Source organism: Amblyraja radiata, chromosome 16 (assembly GCF_010909765.2).
Source record: "Amblyraja radiata isolate CabotCenter1 chromosome 16, sAmbRad1.1.pri, whole genome shotgun sequence".
NCBI classification, from domain to species: domain Eukaryota; kingdom Metazoa; phylum Chordata; class Chondrichthyes; order Rajiformes; family Rajidae; genus Amblyraja; species Amblyraja radiata.
Window position 1 is genome coordinate 720,016 of NC_045971.1, and position 18,773 is coordinate 738,788.

General features: G+C 48.9%; 1 protein-coding gene across 10 annotated transcripts in view; it reads right to left on the bottom strand.

The window, feature by feature from the left end:
* The window catches only part of grb7 (growth factor receptor bound protein 7), a 79,456-nt gene that overhangs the window by 36,524 nt on the left and 24,159 nt on the right, over positions 1-18,773 (bottom strand). For 5 of the 10 annotated variants that reach the window (XM_033034833.1, XM_033034831.1, XM_033034830.1 and 2 more), the window contains one exon: positions 12,833-12,929. In XM_033034833.1, the coding sequence (XP_032890724.1) occupies positions 12,833-12,914 (82 nt within the window). In that variant the 5' untranslated portion in view covers positions 12,915-12,929. Of the gene's footprint in view, positions 1-1,198; positions 1,629-8,448; positions 8,829-12,832; positions 12,930-18,773 lie in introns of those variants that run through there. The other 5 variants (XM_033034834.1, XM_033034836.1, XM_033034832.1 and 2 more) reach the window with 4 other exon arrangements.

Here is an 18,773-nt window from a genome sequence, read left to right on the forward strand (position 1 = left end):
AAACACAACAATAAACGCAATTAGTGTGTAGGAAGGAACTGTAGATGCTGGTTTAAACCGAAGATAGACATAAAATGTTGGAATCTGAAGAAGTGTCTCAACCTGAAACATCACCCTTCCTTCTCTCCAGAGATGCCACAATAAACAGAATGACAAAATGATGGTGCCTGGTGTGAGTGGTGTAAAAGAATATGAAAATTCAATGATGGAGTCACCAAATGAGGTGGAGTTAAGAGTACGTGGCAGCATCTCTGGAGGTAAAGGACGGGTGACAATTTGGGTCGGGACTCTTCTTCAGACGCCACGCTTCAGAACCAGTATCTGCAGTTCTTTGTTTCTACATTCTATGTTTATTTTTCTCATTATGTTTTTGCTCTTATCGTTTACTTTTTGCACAATCTTCTTTCTTTTACAGATTTTAAATGTAAATGATGTGTAATTTATGTTTGTGGGTGGGTGTGTGTGCGTGTGTGTGTGTGTGTGCGTGTGCGTGGGCGTGTGTGTGTGTGTGGTGTGCGTGTGTGTGTGGTGTGTGTGTGGTGTGTGTGTGTGCGCATGTGTGTGCGTGCGCGTGTGTGGGTGTGTGTGGTGTGTGTGTGTGCGTGTGCGTGGTGTGTGTGTGCGTGTGTGTGTGTGTGGTGTGCGTGTGTGTGTGTGTGTGGGTGCGTGGTGTGCGTGTGTGTGTGTGTGGTGTGCGTTTGTGTGTGTGTGTGTGTGTGTGTGTGTGTGGTGTGCGTGTGTGTGGGTTGTGGGTGTGTGGTGGGGTGGTGTGGCCGCATGTTGTGGCGTGCGCGTGTGTGGGTGTGTGTGGTGTGTGTGTGCGTGTGCGTGGTGTGTGTGTGCGTGTGTGTGTGTGTGTGGGTGCGTGGTGTGCGTGTGTGTGTGTGTGGGTGGGTGCGTGGTGTGCGTGTGTGTGTGTGTGTGGTGTGCGTGTGTGTGGGTGCGTGGTGTGCGTGTGTGTGTGTGTGTGTGGTGTGTGTGTGTGGTGTGCGTGTGTGTGCGTGTGTGGTGTGTGTGTGTGTGTGTGCGTGTGTGTGCGTGGTGTGCGTGTGTGGTGTGCGTGTGTGTGCGTGTGTGGTGTGTGTGTGTGGTGTGCGTGTGTGTGCGTGTGTGCGTGTGTGGTGTGTGTGTGTGTGTGTGTGTGTGCGTGTGTTACTGCTGCAGGTGAAGCTGTCATTGTACCTGCACGTCACCGTACCTGAGCATGATGACAATCACCTGCATTAAAGGTGTGGATCTTTCCCGTGACGCACGTGCCCCGGTCGGTGACAAGTCCCCAGGTGGTGCCGAGCTGAACAATCACAACTACTTTGCAGCAATCTCTTCCCTTTATTAACGGGTCTGATAACGAAACTTCACCTATTCCTTTTCTCCAGAGATGCTGCCTGGCCCGCTGAATTACTCCGGCATTTTGTGCCTATCTTTGGTATAAACCAGCATCTGCAGTTCATTTTCATCACATCCTCCTTTAAGTTAGTTTCTCAGGCAATGATTCTCACCACATGCAGCTCTCCATGTCCCAGAGGCTGTGTTACAAGTGTCTTTGTGACGTGGTTTAGGTGTGTGGACTTACACTAAGCAGCGATTGATCGGTGAGCAGGCTGGCAGGTAGGGCAAGGTGAGGAACCAGTTGTACAGGTAAGGCTGGTTTCTGTGGATTCAGCACCCAGTGGACAGACAAGTCCATCAACAGCAATCAGTCTGAAGAAGGGTTTTGGCCCGAAACGTCGCCTATTTCCTTCGCTCCATAGATGCTGCTGCACCCGCTGAGTTTCTCCAGCATTTTTGTGTACCTTCGATCTTCCAGCATCTGCAGTTCCTTCTTGAACACGCAATCAATCACTATTGCAAACTATCACTATTGCAATCTGTTGCAAACTACACTGCTTTACAATGAAGATAGACACAAAAAGATGGACCCAAGGGTCTCGACCCGAAACATCACACATTCCTTCTCTCCAGAGATGCTGCCTGTCCCGCTGAGTTACTCCAGCTTTTAGTGTCGATCTTTGCTTTAAACCAGTCTGCAATTCCTTCCCACACATTGCTCTACAACTATCTTTTATCAATGGCTTCTTTGTTTTTCTGAAAGGTTGATGCTTGCTTCACTCCCCACTCACTGGCAGTGCCCCCCCCCCCAGCACCAGCCCCCCCCCCACTGACAGTGCCCCCCCCCCAGCACCAGCCCCCCCTCACTGGCAGTGCCCCACCAGCCCCCCCCCTCACTGGCACCAGCCCCCCTCACTGACAGTGCCCCCCCCCCCCCAGCACCAGCCTCCCCCCCCCTCACTGACAGTGCCCCCCCCAGCACCAGCCCCCCCCCCTCACTGGCAGTGCCCCACCAGCCCCCCCCTCACTGGCACCAGCCCCCCTCACTGACAGTGCCCCCCCCCAGCACCAGCCCCCCCCCCTCACTGGCACCAGCCCCCCCCCTCACTGGCAGTGCCCCCCCCAGCACCAGCCCCCCCCCTCACTGACAGTGCCCCCCCCAGCACCAGCCCCCCCTCACTGGCAGTGCCCCACTAGCCCCCCCCTCACTGGCACCAGCCCCCCTCACTGACAGTGCCCCCCCCAGCACCAGCCCCCCCCCCCCTCACTGGCAGTGCCCCCCCCCCAGCACCAGCCCCCCCTCACTGGCAGTGCCCCACCAGCCCCCCCCTCACTGGCACCAGCCCCCCTCACTGACAGTGCCCCCCCCAGCACCAGCCCCCCCCCCCTCACTGGCAGTGCCCCCCCCCAGCACCAGCCCCCCCCTCACTGACAGCGCACCCCCCCCAGCATCAGCCCCCCCCCTCACTGGCAGTGCCCCCCCCAGCACCAGCCCCCCCTCACTGACAGTACCCCCCCAGCACCAGCCCCCCCCTCACTGACAGTACCCCCCCAGCACCAGCCCCCCTCACTGACAGTACCCCCCCAGCACCAGCCCCCCCTCACTGACAGTACCCCCCCAGCACCAGCCCCCCCTCACTGACAGTACCCCCCCAGCACCAGCCCCCCCTCACTGACAGTACCCCCCCAGCACCAGCCCCCCCTCACTGACAGTACCCCCCCAGCACCAGCCCCCCCTCACTGCCACGGGCTCAGTGGCGAGGGACGTTCCTGGCGGTGAGGTATCTGGTGTGACCTCTGCTCTCCGATGCCTCTTCTGCCAACGCTGGCTGGCCACTCTTGCTATCTGTTTTAATTATTAACAAGAGCCGAACGACAGCACGGCTTTGGGAATGTTTGCGGTCAGCACATGGCCGCGATTAGGATCAGTGGGGAATTACCACAAGCACCCCCACCCTACCCCCCTGTACCCAGAGACCCACAGAGCCGGGGGGCTGACATACCCCACTCCTTCAGCAAGGACGACAAACCTGCGGACAAGCTGTCGGACTTTTATCTGCAGCAGAGTTTGGCTTCTGCTCTGCTGAATGAATGATTAAACAGGATCTGGGGCAAAGATTTGTCAAGGAGCTATTTTTAATCATCAGGCTTGACCCCAGCTGAATATTTCGTTCCCAATCTATCACTTATTTATTGGATTGGAGAGTCAACAAGTAAAGGATCAAATCAGTTCATCACAATCGAGCATCGAGGAACAGGCCCTTCGGCCCAACTCGTGATGGTAATCACATTAGCCTGGGCTCGTATCTCTCCACACTTTCCTTTACAGATACTTCCCCCTGCCCCCACCACATCCTCTGGCTGCCCGACCCACCTTCTGTACAGAAAGATTACCCATGAAATCTCCATTACATTTTTCCCCTCTCACCTTAAATATATTTATACATCTAGACTCCCGAAGTCTAAGAAAAAGATATACTATCTATCTTATTCATGCTCCTCATAATGTTATAAATGTCCATAAGGTCACCCCTAGTCAAGACTATCTCATCTCTATGTTTAACTCCAGCCCTCCATCCCAGGATTGAGCTGCAATCTCTCTGCTCCCACCACCCCCTGTGGTGCGGTGGCCAGCACCATGCACAATACTCCAGCTGTGGTCCAGCCAATGTCCTGCACATCTGTAACACAAACTGCCAACTCATGCACAGTGCGATGGCCTGTAACGCCAAGCATGTGAAACGTAACTATCCCATTCACCTGTGCTGCCATCTTCAGTGTGTTGTGGACTTGAAACAAGGTCCCTCTCTACATCAACAGACATCCACCAGAAGGGAAGAGACTTTAACATTTTTTCACCTTCCATCACAGTGGGGAATGTGGAGGAGTCACTGTGGTGGATGTTTATGTTAAAATGTGTTTTGTGTGTTCTGTTGCTTTTTATTTGTATGACTGAGTTGGCAAATGAGATTCCTTGTATGTTGCAAAACATACTTGGCTATTATTGTGATTGTGGATTCATGGGAGGTTGGTCTTAGAGGGGAGGATGCTCCTCAAACTGCGGAGCATCCTGGACAAATACAGTTCACCTCCTCCACCTGAGGAGCACCTTCAACAACAGACTGGTTCCACCAAGATGCAGCACAGATCGCCACAGGAGATCCTTCTTCCCTGTGGCTATCAAACTGTACAACTCCTCTCCCTTCTGTCGTGGGGTAGACTGAATCTCCCCCTCCCCCAATCTTTGCACATCCCCAATCCTTTCCACTCGTCACTTTAATTTCACGTTTCATGCACTTTGTGTTTTATGACTGTTCGCAGATCAACTTACCTCCTGGGATAAATAAAGGTCTATCGTATCGTGCCGTATTTGCTGTTCTGTCCTTTTAATATTTAATGTCCCAAAGTACATCACCTCACCCATACCCGGGTTAAATTCCATCTGCCACTGCTCCGCCCGACCTCACATCTCCTTTCACAACACTCTTCCCTATCTACAACTCAACTTTTGTGTCACCAGCAAACTTCCTAATCAGCCCATCAATATTCTCATCAGGGTCATTTGTACAACATTAGTCCCAGCACTTGTGCCTGTGGTACACACTGGTTACAGATGTAGTCAGAAAGTCACCCCTCCACCTCCACACCTCTGCCTCCGAGTCACTTTGCCAACAGGCCTTGGATCCCATGTAGCCAATGTTCTGGACCAGCCCACCATGCAGAGCTTTGTCAACAACCTTCCTCAAGTCCATGGCAACCATATCTATTACCCTGCATTCTTCATAACCTCCTCAAAACCCCAAAAGAGTTTGTCAGGCAAGATATTCCCCTGCACTAGACAACTTGATGCCTCCTGATCCAACCCTGCTTTTCGGAATAAAATTTATTTCCTCCTTTCGAATTTGTTCCAAAAATGTCTCTGCTGTCGATGCAAAGCTCACCAGCGTGTTGTTCCCCAACCTAACCCTACTGCCCTTCTTTATGAATGGGGGAACGACATTAGTTCTTCTGCAACCTCTAGCTATTGAGGCTATTGAAGATGCAAAACTTTCCATTAGATGCTCAATATGAGAAACACTGGCTTGTTAATGCCATGGTAAGGATTGTCATTGCACAAGGCTCCACTCAAATGAAAAGATTAAACAAACTCAGAAGCTGTTGCTGCTCCTTGATTAACATCATAAATACAGTCATTTGTTCTTCCTCCATTTGCAGTTTTCTGACTTGACGAACTAACCCAAAGGCTTCACAAGATCCGTGCCAACACCTCTAATGCCCCAGGCAGTAGGTAACATCAGGCCTGCTGCACACCATAATTACACAGTCACGTCAGTCTAAAAGATTGCCATCCACACTGAATCTTTACAAAGCAACTGAGAGTATGTGGTACTGTTGGCTTTCTGAAGCTGTGTCTGATGTTATCTCAAACCCTTCATGAAATGTTTAACCCCATCAGTGCTCCACTCCCTCTTGCCCTTAATGTACAAATTGAGCTTGATCTTCCCCAATCACAGCCCTTCACTGTATGAATGTCACTGAGATGAGGGGCCGCCTTGAGTCGACAGGTATATTGCCACACAACAAATGTGACTTGCCCGACTGAAACCAGTGTCACATTTACACTGCCTCTCCTATGGGCCAGTAATCACTCTGGTCTCTGGCCAGAACATCACAAGTTTGTACAGGAAGTCCAGCCGACGTTCCCAGTGGAACGTTGCCCTGTGGAAGGGCAGGTTTCAATGCTGCGGTGTTGAGGGAGCTCTGCACTGGTGCACTGCACTACTGGGGATGCGGGACTGGTGGAAGTGCTGTCCTGCAAGTCTCGAGTTGTCATAAAAGACTTGACTATTTAAATGAAGGAAAATGGTTTGTTTCCTAAGCCCTAACCAACATTTATCCCACAACCAACATCATGAAATAAAACAGATGGGCGTAGAAATCCTCCACAGTTATGGTATTATGTGGGCACATCAGTGCAGTAGGCTCTGACACCGATACACAAACAATTACAAGGCATTCAAGAGTCTTAGAGGCTTACAATGTGGACATGGGCTGTTTCTTAAACGTTGCCTCAACTACCTCCTCTGGCAGCTCGTTCCATATGCCCACCATCCTTTGTGTAAAAAAGTGACCCCTCAGATTCCCCCCTCACCTTAAGCCTATGTCGCCTGGTTCTTGATTCCCCTACTGGTCAAAAGACTCTGCATTTACCAGATCTACAGCATTCCTCTCATGATTTTGTACACCTCCAAGATTACCCCTCATCCTCCTGTGTTCCATGGAGTCCTAGCCTGCTCAACCTCTCCCTATAGCACAGGCCCTCGTGTCCTAGCAACGTCCCCATAAATCTACTCTGCACCTTTTCCAGCTTGACAACATCTTCCTTATGTGACCGTGAATTCCAATGGAGGTGAAACTCACCCAAGTGGTCCTACCAGTTCCACTGTCCGCATCCTTGTGTATCCCTTTGTTCCCACCTCTTCCCCAGCCAGCATTGGAGCATTATGGGCTCCACACTTCCCTGGTCACCTGTTGCTGTCAGTGCTTTGTTCTACCTCCAATTTCCCCTCAGTCTCAAGAAGGGTCCAAAATTGAAACGTCACCCATTCTTTTTCTCCAGAGATGTTGCCTGTCCCGCTGAGTTACTCCAGCACTTTGTGTCCATCGTCAGTTGGAGGCAGAGGCTGCTGGGGTGAAATGTGGAGTCCAGGGGAACTCTACCCTTGTTCCATCTGAGGGCAGGGGGAGCGAGGGCAAACTACAGGACACACGAGAGACATGGGTGAGGCATCAGTTGCCCACAGGTGTCAGAGGTTGTGGGGAGAAGGCAGGAGAATGGGGTTATGAGAGAGAGATAGTAGACGTGATGGGCCGAATGGCCTAATTCTACTCCTATCCCTTATGACCTTATGATCCATCTATGACGTGGCAGAGACAGGGACATTGAGAGTAGGGGATAACGTCTTTGCAAGAGGCAGGGTGGGAACTCATGACCCAGCCCAGTCACAGGGCAGTGCCTCAGGGTCTGGACACCTCACGGCCTTCTGTTTGATTGACACTTTGTTCTCTGGGATTGAGGTCGACACTGAGCCAGCACCAAGTCCCTGCCGACCCTTAACTAGACAGACACAAAAAGCTGGAGTAACTCAGCGGGACAGGCAGCATCTCTGGAGAGAAGGAATGGGCGACGTTTCGGGTCGAGACCCTTCTTCAGACTGATGTCAGGGGAGAGGGTGATACATAGATAAGGAAGTGTAAGGTGTGAAAATAGGTCAGAACGCTGGTCGGAGAGAGGGAGACCTTCTACAAAGTGGACATACCTTGAGGAGATTTCGCAGTGGGGCAGACTAAACGTGTAGGAAGGAACTGTAGATGCAGGTTTAGAACCAGCATTTGCACTTCCCTCCTAGACCTTTAACTAGGGGCAGGCGAAGCTTTAAGATTCCTTCACACAAAACAACGTGCTGGAGGAGCTGAGCGGGTCAGGCAGCGTCTGTGGTGGGTGGTGGGGAACTGTTCTACTGAGGCGAGGCAATCCAGGAAGGGAGAGGCTGCTCCTTACAACACTGGGTAAGAGGGGGGGTGGGGTCCCCATCGGGTGAGGGTCAGTGCCACGTGTGGAGCGGAGGTGGGGTCGTTTGTCACCTGTCCCACCCTGTCCCCAACCCCGAGCCTGAAGGGGGGACATCAGTGAGATTTCACTTTTAATCAGGACCACAATAAAAGGGAAGGCAGTCAGATCTGTTTAGAAGTTCTAAACATGGTGGAAGTTTGAGGCAGTTTTAAAAAGGAACTGCAGATGCTGGAAAATCGAAGGTAGACACAAATGCTGGAGAAACTCAGCGGGTGCAGGCAGCAGCATCTATGGAGCGAAGGAAATAGGCAACGTTTTGGGCCGAAACCTTTGGAAATAGGCAAGGTTTCAGGCCGAAACACAAGGGTTTCGGCCAGAAACGTTGCCTATTTCCTTCGCTCCATAGATGCTGCTGCACCCGCTGAGTTTCTCCAGCATTTTTGTCTACCTGGGAAGTTTGAGGCAAGTGTGTGTCGCCCTGTAACTGGAGAGGTGGTGAGCCCACACACACTGACATTTACACAAGACCAGTTTGCAGCACTGACCTTTTACCTTGGGGCACATTGGCGAGCAGCAAGAGGAGTCTGTCTGTAGGCGGGAAGTGGCGTTGCAGTTGCGGAAGCTTCCAGAACAGCCGCCAGGTTACACTGTGCTGTCAGTCAGTCAGTCTCTGCGCTGCTGCTGCTTGAGCCTGGGTCACAGCCCCTCTAGAGAGAGGCAGAGCCAGCTAGCTGCAGAGAGCGTGATTCAAGCTTCACGGTGAATGTGCGGCACACCCCTCTGTCCTCGCACGCGAACACGATCATTCACATGCCAGAGGGGCCAGCCAGGCACTAGTGAAAGCACAGCAACTTGCCCCAGGCTGGCACCGCCTTGCATCACAGAGCTGACCGCCGCTGCTGCAACCAACGCTGCCCTGAGCCCAACACCAAGCACGCATACACACGGCAAGCTGGCAATCCCTCTCCCAGCTCGCCAAACACGGCCTAGCACTGACTCCCGTCTCAGCTCCCTCCGTCTGCCACACGAGTAATCATTAACCAACAGGGAAATTCCACCTCTAATCTGCTATTACTCTTACAGTGCAGATAGGAAAGGTTGCAGTGGAATGAGGAGCGGCTTTGTGTTCCAGCTGGTGGCTCCGTGCGGAGGAGAGGTGACCAACATCCATGTCCCAGCTGGAGACCCAGGAACTCAAGGCCAACTCCACAATTCAATCACAGTCAGAGAGCCCATCACGCCCACACTGACCACCAAGTACCCATCTGTACAAGTCCCGCTCCTTCTCTCTTGCACTGTAACTATTCTGGAGCTTGTCTGAATGTCCAGATACTCATAGAGACTAGAATCATACAGCATGGAAACAGGCCCTTCGGCCCAACTTGCCCACGTTGACCAAGATTCCCATCTATACGAGTCCCACCTGCCTGTGGGCCCATATTCCTCTCATCCATGAACCTGTCTGAATGTCTATTAAACATTGTTCCAGTACTTGCCTCAACTACCTCCTCTGGCAGCTCGTTCCCTACACTCACCGTGTGAAAACATTGGCCCTCAAGGTTCCTATTAAATATTTTCCTTCACAACTTAAACCTATGTCCGCTTGTTCTCGATTCTCCTACTCTGGGTAAAAGACTCTGTGAATTCACCCGATCTATGCCTCTCCAAGTCAGGACAACAGTCCCCAAATATTCAGGACAATGAACAAAACATAAATTATAGGTGCAGGAGTAGGCCATTCGGCCCTTCGAGCCAGCACCGCCATTCAATATGATCATGGCTGATCATCCAAAATCAGTACCCCGTTCCTGCCTTCTCCCCCTCTCCCTTAGCCCTAAGAGCTAAATCTAAATCTCTCTTGAAAACATCGAGTGAATTGGCCTCCACTGCCTTCTGTGGCAGAGCTAAAACAGAGCATGATCGGGAGAATTTGGCGTGACCTTTAAAGCAGCACATGACTGGTACAGGGACACAGGGCAGCTCCAGGGTTCAGTGGGACAGATCACGCACACTCCATGGTGCTCAGAGTGAGCTCCAGCTAACAACACGCTGCCAACAGAATGTAACATGAGCAAACAATGTTTTGTTTGGTTCATTGATTGTCCCATAGTAACACCAGAGTGGGGTGAGGTGTGGCTGGAAGCAGCTACCTTGAAGGGAGGAGGTATAAATGTTGCAGAGTTGCAGCCATGTCTCACTGCCTGGTGCTGATGGTGTCGTCATGGGGGCAGGGCAGGCTTTACCCACTGACGGGCAGAACTCAGCAGAAGGGGCAATGTAAGGATGATGCTCTTGCCTCCAGTCCATGCATCTTGCACGTTGAGTCTCAGCTGAACAATGCTGGCTGAACTAAGTTTGATTATACCGGGCAGTAATGAGGTGGCAGGGGATTTGAAACAATCCAACTGTCTTCACAGATGAAGGTAGCAGACACGGCTACAGCTCTGGTGACAGGAGCTCAAAGAAATGAGCATCAGAAGCTAATAGCACTGGAGGTCAATAAGAGTCTGAAGAAAAGTCCTGCCCCACAATATCACCTGTGCATTCCCGCCTGATCCACTGAATTCCTCCTGCACTTGGTGTCTTACACTAGATTCCAGCATCTGCAGTTCCTTGTGCTCCCTCAATGGGATTAAAAGCCGATTATACCCTTGTAGCTCTGACTTGCATCTCAGTATTTTTAAGGAAGTGGCTCTGCTCAGTGGATGCACTGGTTTGTAACCAGCTGAATGAGTTAATTCTTGTCATCTCAGTTTAAACTGAATTCCATCCTGAACTTTGCCTTTTGAGATCTGGCCAGTTTGATCATGGTTTGGAAGTGAGTCCACTATAAAAGCAGAATGGAGAAGAAGCAGGGTTAGCCTGAACACAACCTGGTGCAAGCAGTGCATTCACCAACACACTGCTGGACCAAGGACAGTGCAACCCGGTCTCTGGGTAACATGATTCTGGGAAGAGTTAGCTGGGGAGATGGTGACAGGACTTTCCCTGCTGAAAGTCCAGAATAAGACAGCAACATCTCGGGATGAAGGGTCCGCCATTTAAAATGCCAGTGACAAGAAGTTTACTCAGTCAGCAGGTTGTGAATGAAGGTGAACATATTCTAGGTGGAGACCAATAGATGTCCGGACACTTCAGGGAACTGAGGGATATGAGGATAAGTGGGAAGCAATGCATGGGATAAGTGGGAACAATGGCTCATTCCCAAGTTCCCCTCACTCCCACACACACTGTGTACACATGACAACCTTGGAGAGGAGGAGCTGTGAGCAACAAGGAGTGAGCAGCTGATGATAACCCCCTGGGCCAGAGCGGCTGGTTGCAGGGTTGATGCAGGCAGTGCACCCACCCACACCTCTCTCCCAACCTATGTGGACAGTATTGCCAGCACTGAGCTACCAAACCAATATTGATGACACAAGCGTTAAATCGGCCTTACATCCTGAGCTCAGTTTGAAAACAATGAAATAACTGTCTTGTTAAAATGAGTTGCCATTGTGAGGGAGTGTGTGTGACCCACCCCCCCCCCCCCCCCCACCCCACAGTAACTCCAGACCCAACCTCTAGAACACTGTCTGTCACTCACTCACGGTGCAAATGTCACCATTTAATTCACAGTTTCCGTGGCAATGTGGGCAGCCAACACGGACCTGAGCACCAATGTGACACGCATGATGTGACAGGGACCTCTGTCTGCTCCCTCCCTCGAACACAACCCTGGGCAGCAGCAGAACCCTACATGGCATGTCTGCTGCTCCACCCTGTAGGTGCTGGCATGGACATGACACCAGTGTGACCAGTCTGGCAGCTGACAATGTGGCCACAGTTAACAGGAGCAAAGGTCTCCGGTGTAAAGTCACGAGCTGTAAGTGCCCGTCTCCACACCACAGCTGAAGAATGGGTGATGGTGTCCATGGTCCATTGTGTGTGTGGGATAATGCAGCTTACTGTGGCTCTACACAGCTGGTGCCCATGGCTGGACAATACCTACCCTTGCAGAGATCCTGCACCAATGAATCAGCCCAGGTTGGATACATGGTGGTTTAAATACAATAACACATGCGTGGGAATGAGCGGCAGGATGCGGGCAATTGCAGAGGCTCAGTGGGATTTATATGTAAATCATAAATGCTATCCTAGATATTTGTGCTCATTATCACACTGCCACTATCACATTATTGCGCGCTAACCCATTAAGAGAAAGACATGATTACAATCGAGCCGTCCACATAGTACGTGATAAAAGGAATAACGTGAATACATTGAGTGCAAGATATAGTCCAGTAAAGTCCGATCAAAGATAGTGCGAGGGTCTCCAATAAGGTAGATAGTGTTCAGGGCTGTTCTCCTGCTAACACTAAGTGGCAACAGAGATGTGGGCCTCACTGCAGCCTCCACATTATGTAGTGCTGTTCACTCATAGTGTGTGTAGCCCAGTCCCTGCACTGTGGCACCTCAATCCCCCCACACCTGCCCAAACGTCACCACGGCAACACAGACACTTACATTCAAGTGTTTCAATACATTTGTATTTTTAACAAAACTGTTAGTGTTGGCAAAGATGGTCATAAAATATCAAATAACAAATATCATAAAGTAAGTCCAAGGTTCACCAGTGTTTGGCAAGAGAGGATATCTGGCCTGGCCTGGCCTACAGGTGATTCCAGACCTACCAATGAATGACTCTCCTCTGATCAACTACCAGAACCTGGAGATGGATGTCAAACATGGTTCAGGAGCATTAGGCAGAGGAAGCATCATCGATCAGCGGTAAATTCCAGCCTCGATGTTCATGTTCCTAAACTACTAATCACCTCTTATACTGACAGTGGCAATGATCCATCTTGTGATGGGACTGTAACTCTGCCCAAGCCAAAATGCTGAAGGGGAAGAATAACGAGAGAGTTGAGGCAGCTGAGGGGGTCTTACCTTGGTAGCCGGCTGTGGAGTCACTGGATAACACCTGAGGGTTGCCCTTGATCCACTCACGCAACCTGCAGATGGCCCTCATGTCCACATTCTCCTGCTAACAGAGTGTGCCGTCAGATAGAAACATAGACATAGAAACATAGAAAATAGGTGCAGGAGTAGGCCATTCGGCCCTTCGCGCCTGCACCGCCATTCAATATGATCATGGCTGATTATCCAACTCAGTATCCTGTACCTGCCTTCTCTCCCATACCCCCTGATCCCTTTAGCCACAAGGGCCACATCTAACTCCCTCTTAAATATAGCCAATGAACTGGCCTCAACTACCTTCTGTGGCAGAGAGTTCCAGAGATTCACCACTCTCTGTGTGAATTTTTTTTTTCTCATCTCGGTCTTAAAGGATTTCCCCTTTATCCTTAAACTGTGACAAATTGTCCTGTTCTTCCCCAACAGGGAACAGTCTTCCTGCATCTAGCCTGTCCAACCCCTTAAGAATTTTGTAACTTTCTATAAGATCCCCCCGCAATCTTCTAAATTCTAGCGTCTACAAGCCGAGTCTATCCAGTCTTTCTTCATATGAAAGTCCTGACATCCCAGGAATCAGTCTGGTGAACCTTCTCTGTACTCCCTCTATGTTAAGAATGTCTTTCCTCAGATTTGGAGACCAAAACTGTACGCAATACTCCAGGTATGGTCTCACCAAGACCCTGTACAACTGCAGTAGAACCTCCCTGCTAAAATACTAAAATCCTCAAGATATGCTGCAAAGGTTGGACTTGCTCAGAACAGCTTCATTAAATGTAATGGTGTTAGATGTTAGAGATACAGCATTAACACAGGCCCTTCGGCCCACCAAGTCTGAGCCGTCTCCATTTTCACTAGCACTATCCTACACATTAGGGACAATTTACAATTAAAAGCCAGTTAACCTACAAAGTGCAAAAAACAACAAGAAGCTGGTCAAACTGGTTAAACGAGCTAGCTCAGTGCTGGAGGGGAGACTCTGGGATGGATGTGCTTGAGAGGCGTATGACGCACAAGGTGCAGGTCATCCTGAAAAACCCCGGGCATCCCCTCCATGTAATTCTGGAGAGTCAAAAGAGCACTCGGAACAACAACCGGCTCCTCTCCCTGCCCTGTAGAACGGAGCGGTTCAGGAGATCCTTCACCCCAGCAGCCATTAGATTTTATAATTCGGACCGCTAGGCTGTAGGGGGATGCATTTTGCAATTTTTAATTTTTAATTGTTTATTATTGGTCTTTTTAAGTATTTATTGCTCTCAGGTAGTGTCCACATTGTATTCTATGTATTTTCTGTCTGCGTTCGTTTTGAATCTGTGGGTTTGTTGGTTGGGGGCCTCTGGACATCTGAATTTCCCTGAGGGACCAATAAAGTATTATTATAATTATTATTATTATTATTATTATTATTATTATTATTATTATTATTATTATTATTATTATTATTATTATTATTATTATTATTATTATTATTATACCTGAACGCCTTTGGGGTGTGGGAAGACACCAGAACACCCAGAGAAAACCTATGCAGGTCACAGGGAGAACGTACAAACTCTGTACAGACCGAACCCGTAGTCAGGAATGGACCCGGGTCTCTGGTGCTGTAATACTACAACTCTACCACTGTAAACGCATAGTTTAGTTCACTCTATGCTGATGTTTCTCACTGGATCGCTCGCACCCAGTGTTCACTCTCCCTTTGCTGAATTCTGTAACGTTCCTTGTCCTCCAGTTTCTGTTCTTTCTCGGATGGCAATGAGATCTTCTCACCAATTTAATACTGAACTTCTCTTATTAATCACAGCTCAACAACTTTACCTGTTAGGCTTCTGTGCCTTAAAGGATATATAATTGTCGTGTTACATTTTAAATGCTATTGCTTGTTTACTTCATACAATAGACAATAGACAATAGGTGCAGGAGTAGGCCATTCGGCCATTCGAGCCAGCACCACCATTCAATGTGATCATGGCTGATCATCCCCAATCAGTACCCCGTTCCTGCCTTCTCCCCATATCCCTTAACTATCGCTCTCCATAAGAGCCCTATCTAACTCTCTCTTGAAAGCATCCAGAGAACCAGCCTCCACCGCCCTCTGAAGCAGAGAATTCCACAGACTCACACCTCTCTGTGTGAAAAAGTATTTCCTCATCTCCATTCTGAATGGCTTACCACTTATTCTTAAATTATGGCCCCTGGTTCTGGACTCCCCCAACATCGGGAACATGTTTCCTGCCTCTAGCGTGTCAAAACCCCTTAACAATCTTATATGTTTCAATAAGATTCCCACTCATCCTTCTAAACTCCAGAGTGTACAAGCCCAGTCACTCCAATCTATCATTTTAACTTAGTTTTCCAATATACCACATTCAACTTATACCACGTGCATCTATTATTTACTTTGTTAAGACTAAAGACCCTTGCATAATTTTGAATTAAATCACTTTAAACCGTTATATAATGCTGGCACATTGCCCTCAAGGCATTGACCACCAGATTATTTATTATGGTTCTTTCATTGGACAATATCAGATCAGAGACGACCTCCACACACTAGCTCCACAACAGAAGACCATTTCCCTACACTCCGTCAACCTGGTCTTCCACATTATTACTGATCATTTTGTTTGTCCAGTCTATTTTGGTCAGTTTAGTTCAGAGATACAGTGTGGAAACAGGCCCCTCGGCCGACCAGCGATCCCTGCATAGTAACACCACCCTACACACACTGGGGACAATTTACAATTATACCAAGCCAATTAACCTGCACGTCTTTAGAGTGTGGGAGGGAGCCAAAGATCTCAGAGAAAACCCACGCAGGTCACGGGGAAAATGTACAAACTCCGTACAGACAGCACCCATATTCGGGATCGAACCCTGGTCTCCAGCGCTGCAAGTGCTGTGAGGCAGCAACTCTACCGCTGTGCCACCGTACAACAACTATACCGCTGTGCCACTGTACAGCAACTACCACCTTGCCACCATGGGCAACTCTACCACTGTGCCACCGTACAACAACTCTACCACTGTGCCACCATGGACAACTCTACCGCTGTGCCACCGTACAACAACTCTACCGCTGTGCCACCGTACAACAACTCTACCACTGTGCCACCGTACAACAACTCTACCGCTGTGCCACCATGGACAACTCTACCACTGTGCCACCGTACAACAACTCTACCGCTGTGCCACCGTACAACAACTCTACCGCTGTGCCACCGTACAACAACTCTACCACTGTGCCACCATGGACAACTCTACCACCTTGCCACCATGGACAACTCTACCACCTTGCCACCGTGGGCAACTCTACCACTGTGCCACCGTACAACAACTCTACCACTGTGCCACCGTACAACAACTCTACCACTGTGCCACCGTACAACAACTCTACCACTGTGCCACCCTATGTTCGTTGTTGTTCTAGTTGATCGGATAAGTGGTCACTGTGAATTGATCCTATGTGTGGGTGAGAGGACTACTGTGGGCAGTGGCAGGGTGGTAATGGGAATGTGGGGACATTAAATAGGGTTAGCATAAGTGGGTGCTTGGTGGTTAGCATAGATTTGATGGGCCAAATGGCCTGTTTTCATGTTGTATGATTCTACGACTCTATATGGAGATTCAAGAATCCGGAATTTTATTATTCCCTTATTCCATGCACTTCCCATTTCCTGACTTATCCCCTGTCCGACATTACGATACTATCTGGGGCCCATTGACAGCTCGCACTACCCTTTGATCCACACAAACTGCTTCGTTTGATTCCTTCTCTCTATTGCCTTTATCCTGTTCTTATCAACATCTTCTCTCCTGCTTTTCCATTTTGCCTTTCTCTTCATAAAGATAAGTATCCAGGAACGTTTAATCCCCAACTTTGATCACTGAGGGACAGAGGGACATAACTTTTAATCCAGTTCCTCACCGAATTGCCTTCATATCTTGCAGCTGCTTTGTTTGGAATTAAGATTCTAGTTTCTGATAACAAAGTGACTCCCAAACACAATACAAGATGCTAAACTATTGAGATCACTTATCTCCAGTAAATCCATTGGTGCCAAGTATAAACTGACTTTATCTCATTGCACAATGTTAAATCTAACATGGCCTTTTCGCTTGTTAGTATTTCAACAGACTGATCAAGAAGACTACCTTAAATGCTTTGTATGAATATCAGTCAGACTATGACATTAATTTGGATTGTTCCAATTATATGAAGATCAACAGTGCTCTTCCAGCCTAGCCCAAGAGACATGTAGCTTGATTCCATGGGTTATACTTTACTGGACTAAGGCAAAGACTGGAGACTTTAAATGCTCAGGTGAGAATGTCCTGCCATTGTTGTTTCGTTGCTCCATCCCAGAGCTAAGATCCTTTCTCTTTGTGTGTGTATCCCCTCTATTGTCTATTCTAGTTTCTTCCAAAGGTCAGGTATCTGGAATCGTCTGTTATTATTATTTATTCAAACATTTTTTCTGCAAATTCTTCTTGTATTTAGACCTAGGCCAATAGTTTTAACGTTTTTTTTCACTTTCCTCTGATGTTATTAGTAACTTTCAAAAGTGGTTTGGACATATTCTTGGACAGGAAAAGTGAGCAAGTCTGTAGGTGGGAGCCCGGGACTGTGACTGGCTGGTTAGCTCTTAGGGAAGGAACAAAGCGGGGAGATGGCATGGGGGGGGGGGGGGCCTCTGTGAGGGAGGGAGAAGAGCAACTGGGCCCCGGCATGGGGGGGGGGGGGGGGGGGGTCATGAGGGGGCGGGGGTTGAACAATGGACAATGGGCGACTGCCGTGAAGGAGGGGGGCACAAAGGGGGGGGGGGGATCAGAGACTTTGCAAGCATCCTTTATGGGCGACTGTGTGTGTACCTTGGCAAGGTGTGCAAGCAAAGAATGTCGCTGTGACTTGTCACGTGACAATAAGTATTCTGTTCTATTTTCTAATCAGAGACTCGGGCCGAATGGCGTCTACATTTTGCCAATTTACTGATTTACTGCTCCCAATTTTAAATTCAGAGAATCAAAGGTCTGACTAATGGTAAAGACCTTGAAACCACAGTCAGGGTCACTTAAATGTGTTGATGCTGGGGGACAGACCCATGACACTGTTGCCAATGCATCCTCCCCACTGTGGCAGCACTACACTTTACATTCTGTTCTCAAAATCAGCACCTAGCCACTGTCTAAGTATAATCAAATGTCCAGAAGTGTCTCCTTATCGCACATTTATAGCATGTTTAAGGAGATTAAAAATATACCAAATTCAACTGATTTGGTCCAAGGTGTTGCAGTTTAATATTGCTGCTAAAATAAAGCAGCATTTTCTTTAACGAAATTTAAACCATTTGTGCAAAATTTGTGCAACAATTTGTACAAAACCTTTTTGAATTTGTACATAAAAAGAGGAATCATGTGATTAGGCCCAGTGAGATGGTCTCCTACTAACTGCTAATCTGATCACCTTCTCACCCTTTCTTCAATCCATACAAGAAATGTAATTTCTGAAAACGTTGGCCTCTGTCACTTCCAAAGTAACTTATTCCTTATTCTGAAGAACGGTCTCGACCTGAAACGTCACCCATTCCTTCTCTCCAGAGAAGTTGCCTATAGCACTGAGTTACTCCAGCACTTTGTGCCTATCTGTTGTCTTCTGAAGGAGATGTTGAGCGGAGGAGAGCCTGTCTTCTCTCAGGAGTGGGTAATACCTGCTGTAGCACTATACTGAAGTGAATGTGATAGTTCTGAACAAACCACATTCCCCCTGAAATGACATCACCAAAACAGATTATAGAAACATAGACAATAGGTGCAGGAGTAGGCCATTCGGCCCTTCGAGCCTGCACCGCCATTCAATATGATCATGGTTGATCATCCAACTCAGTATCCCATCCCTGCCTTCTCTCCATACCCCCTG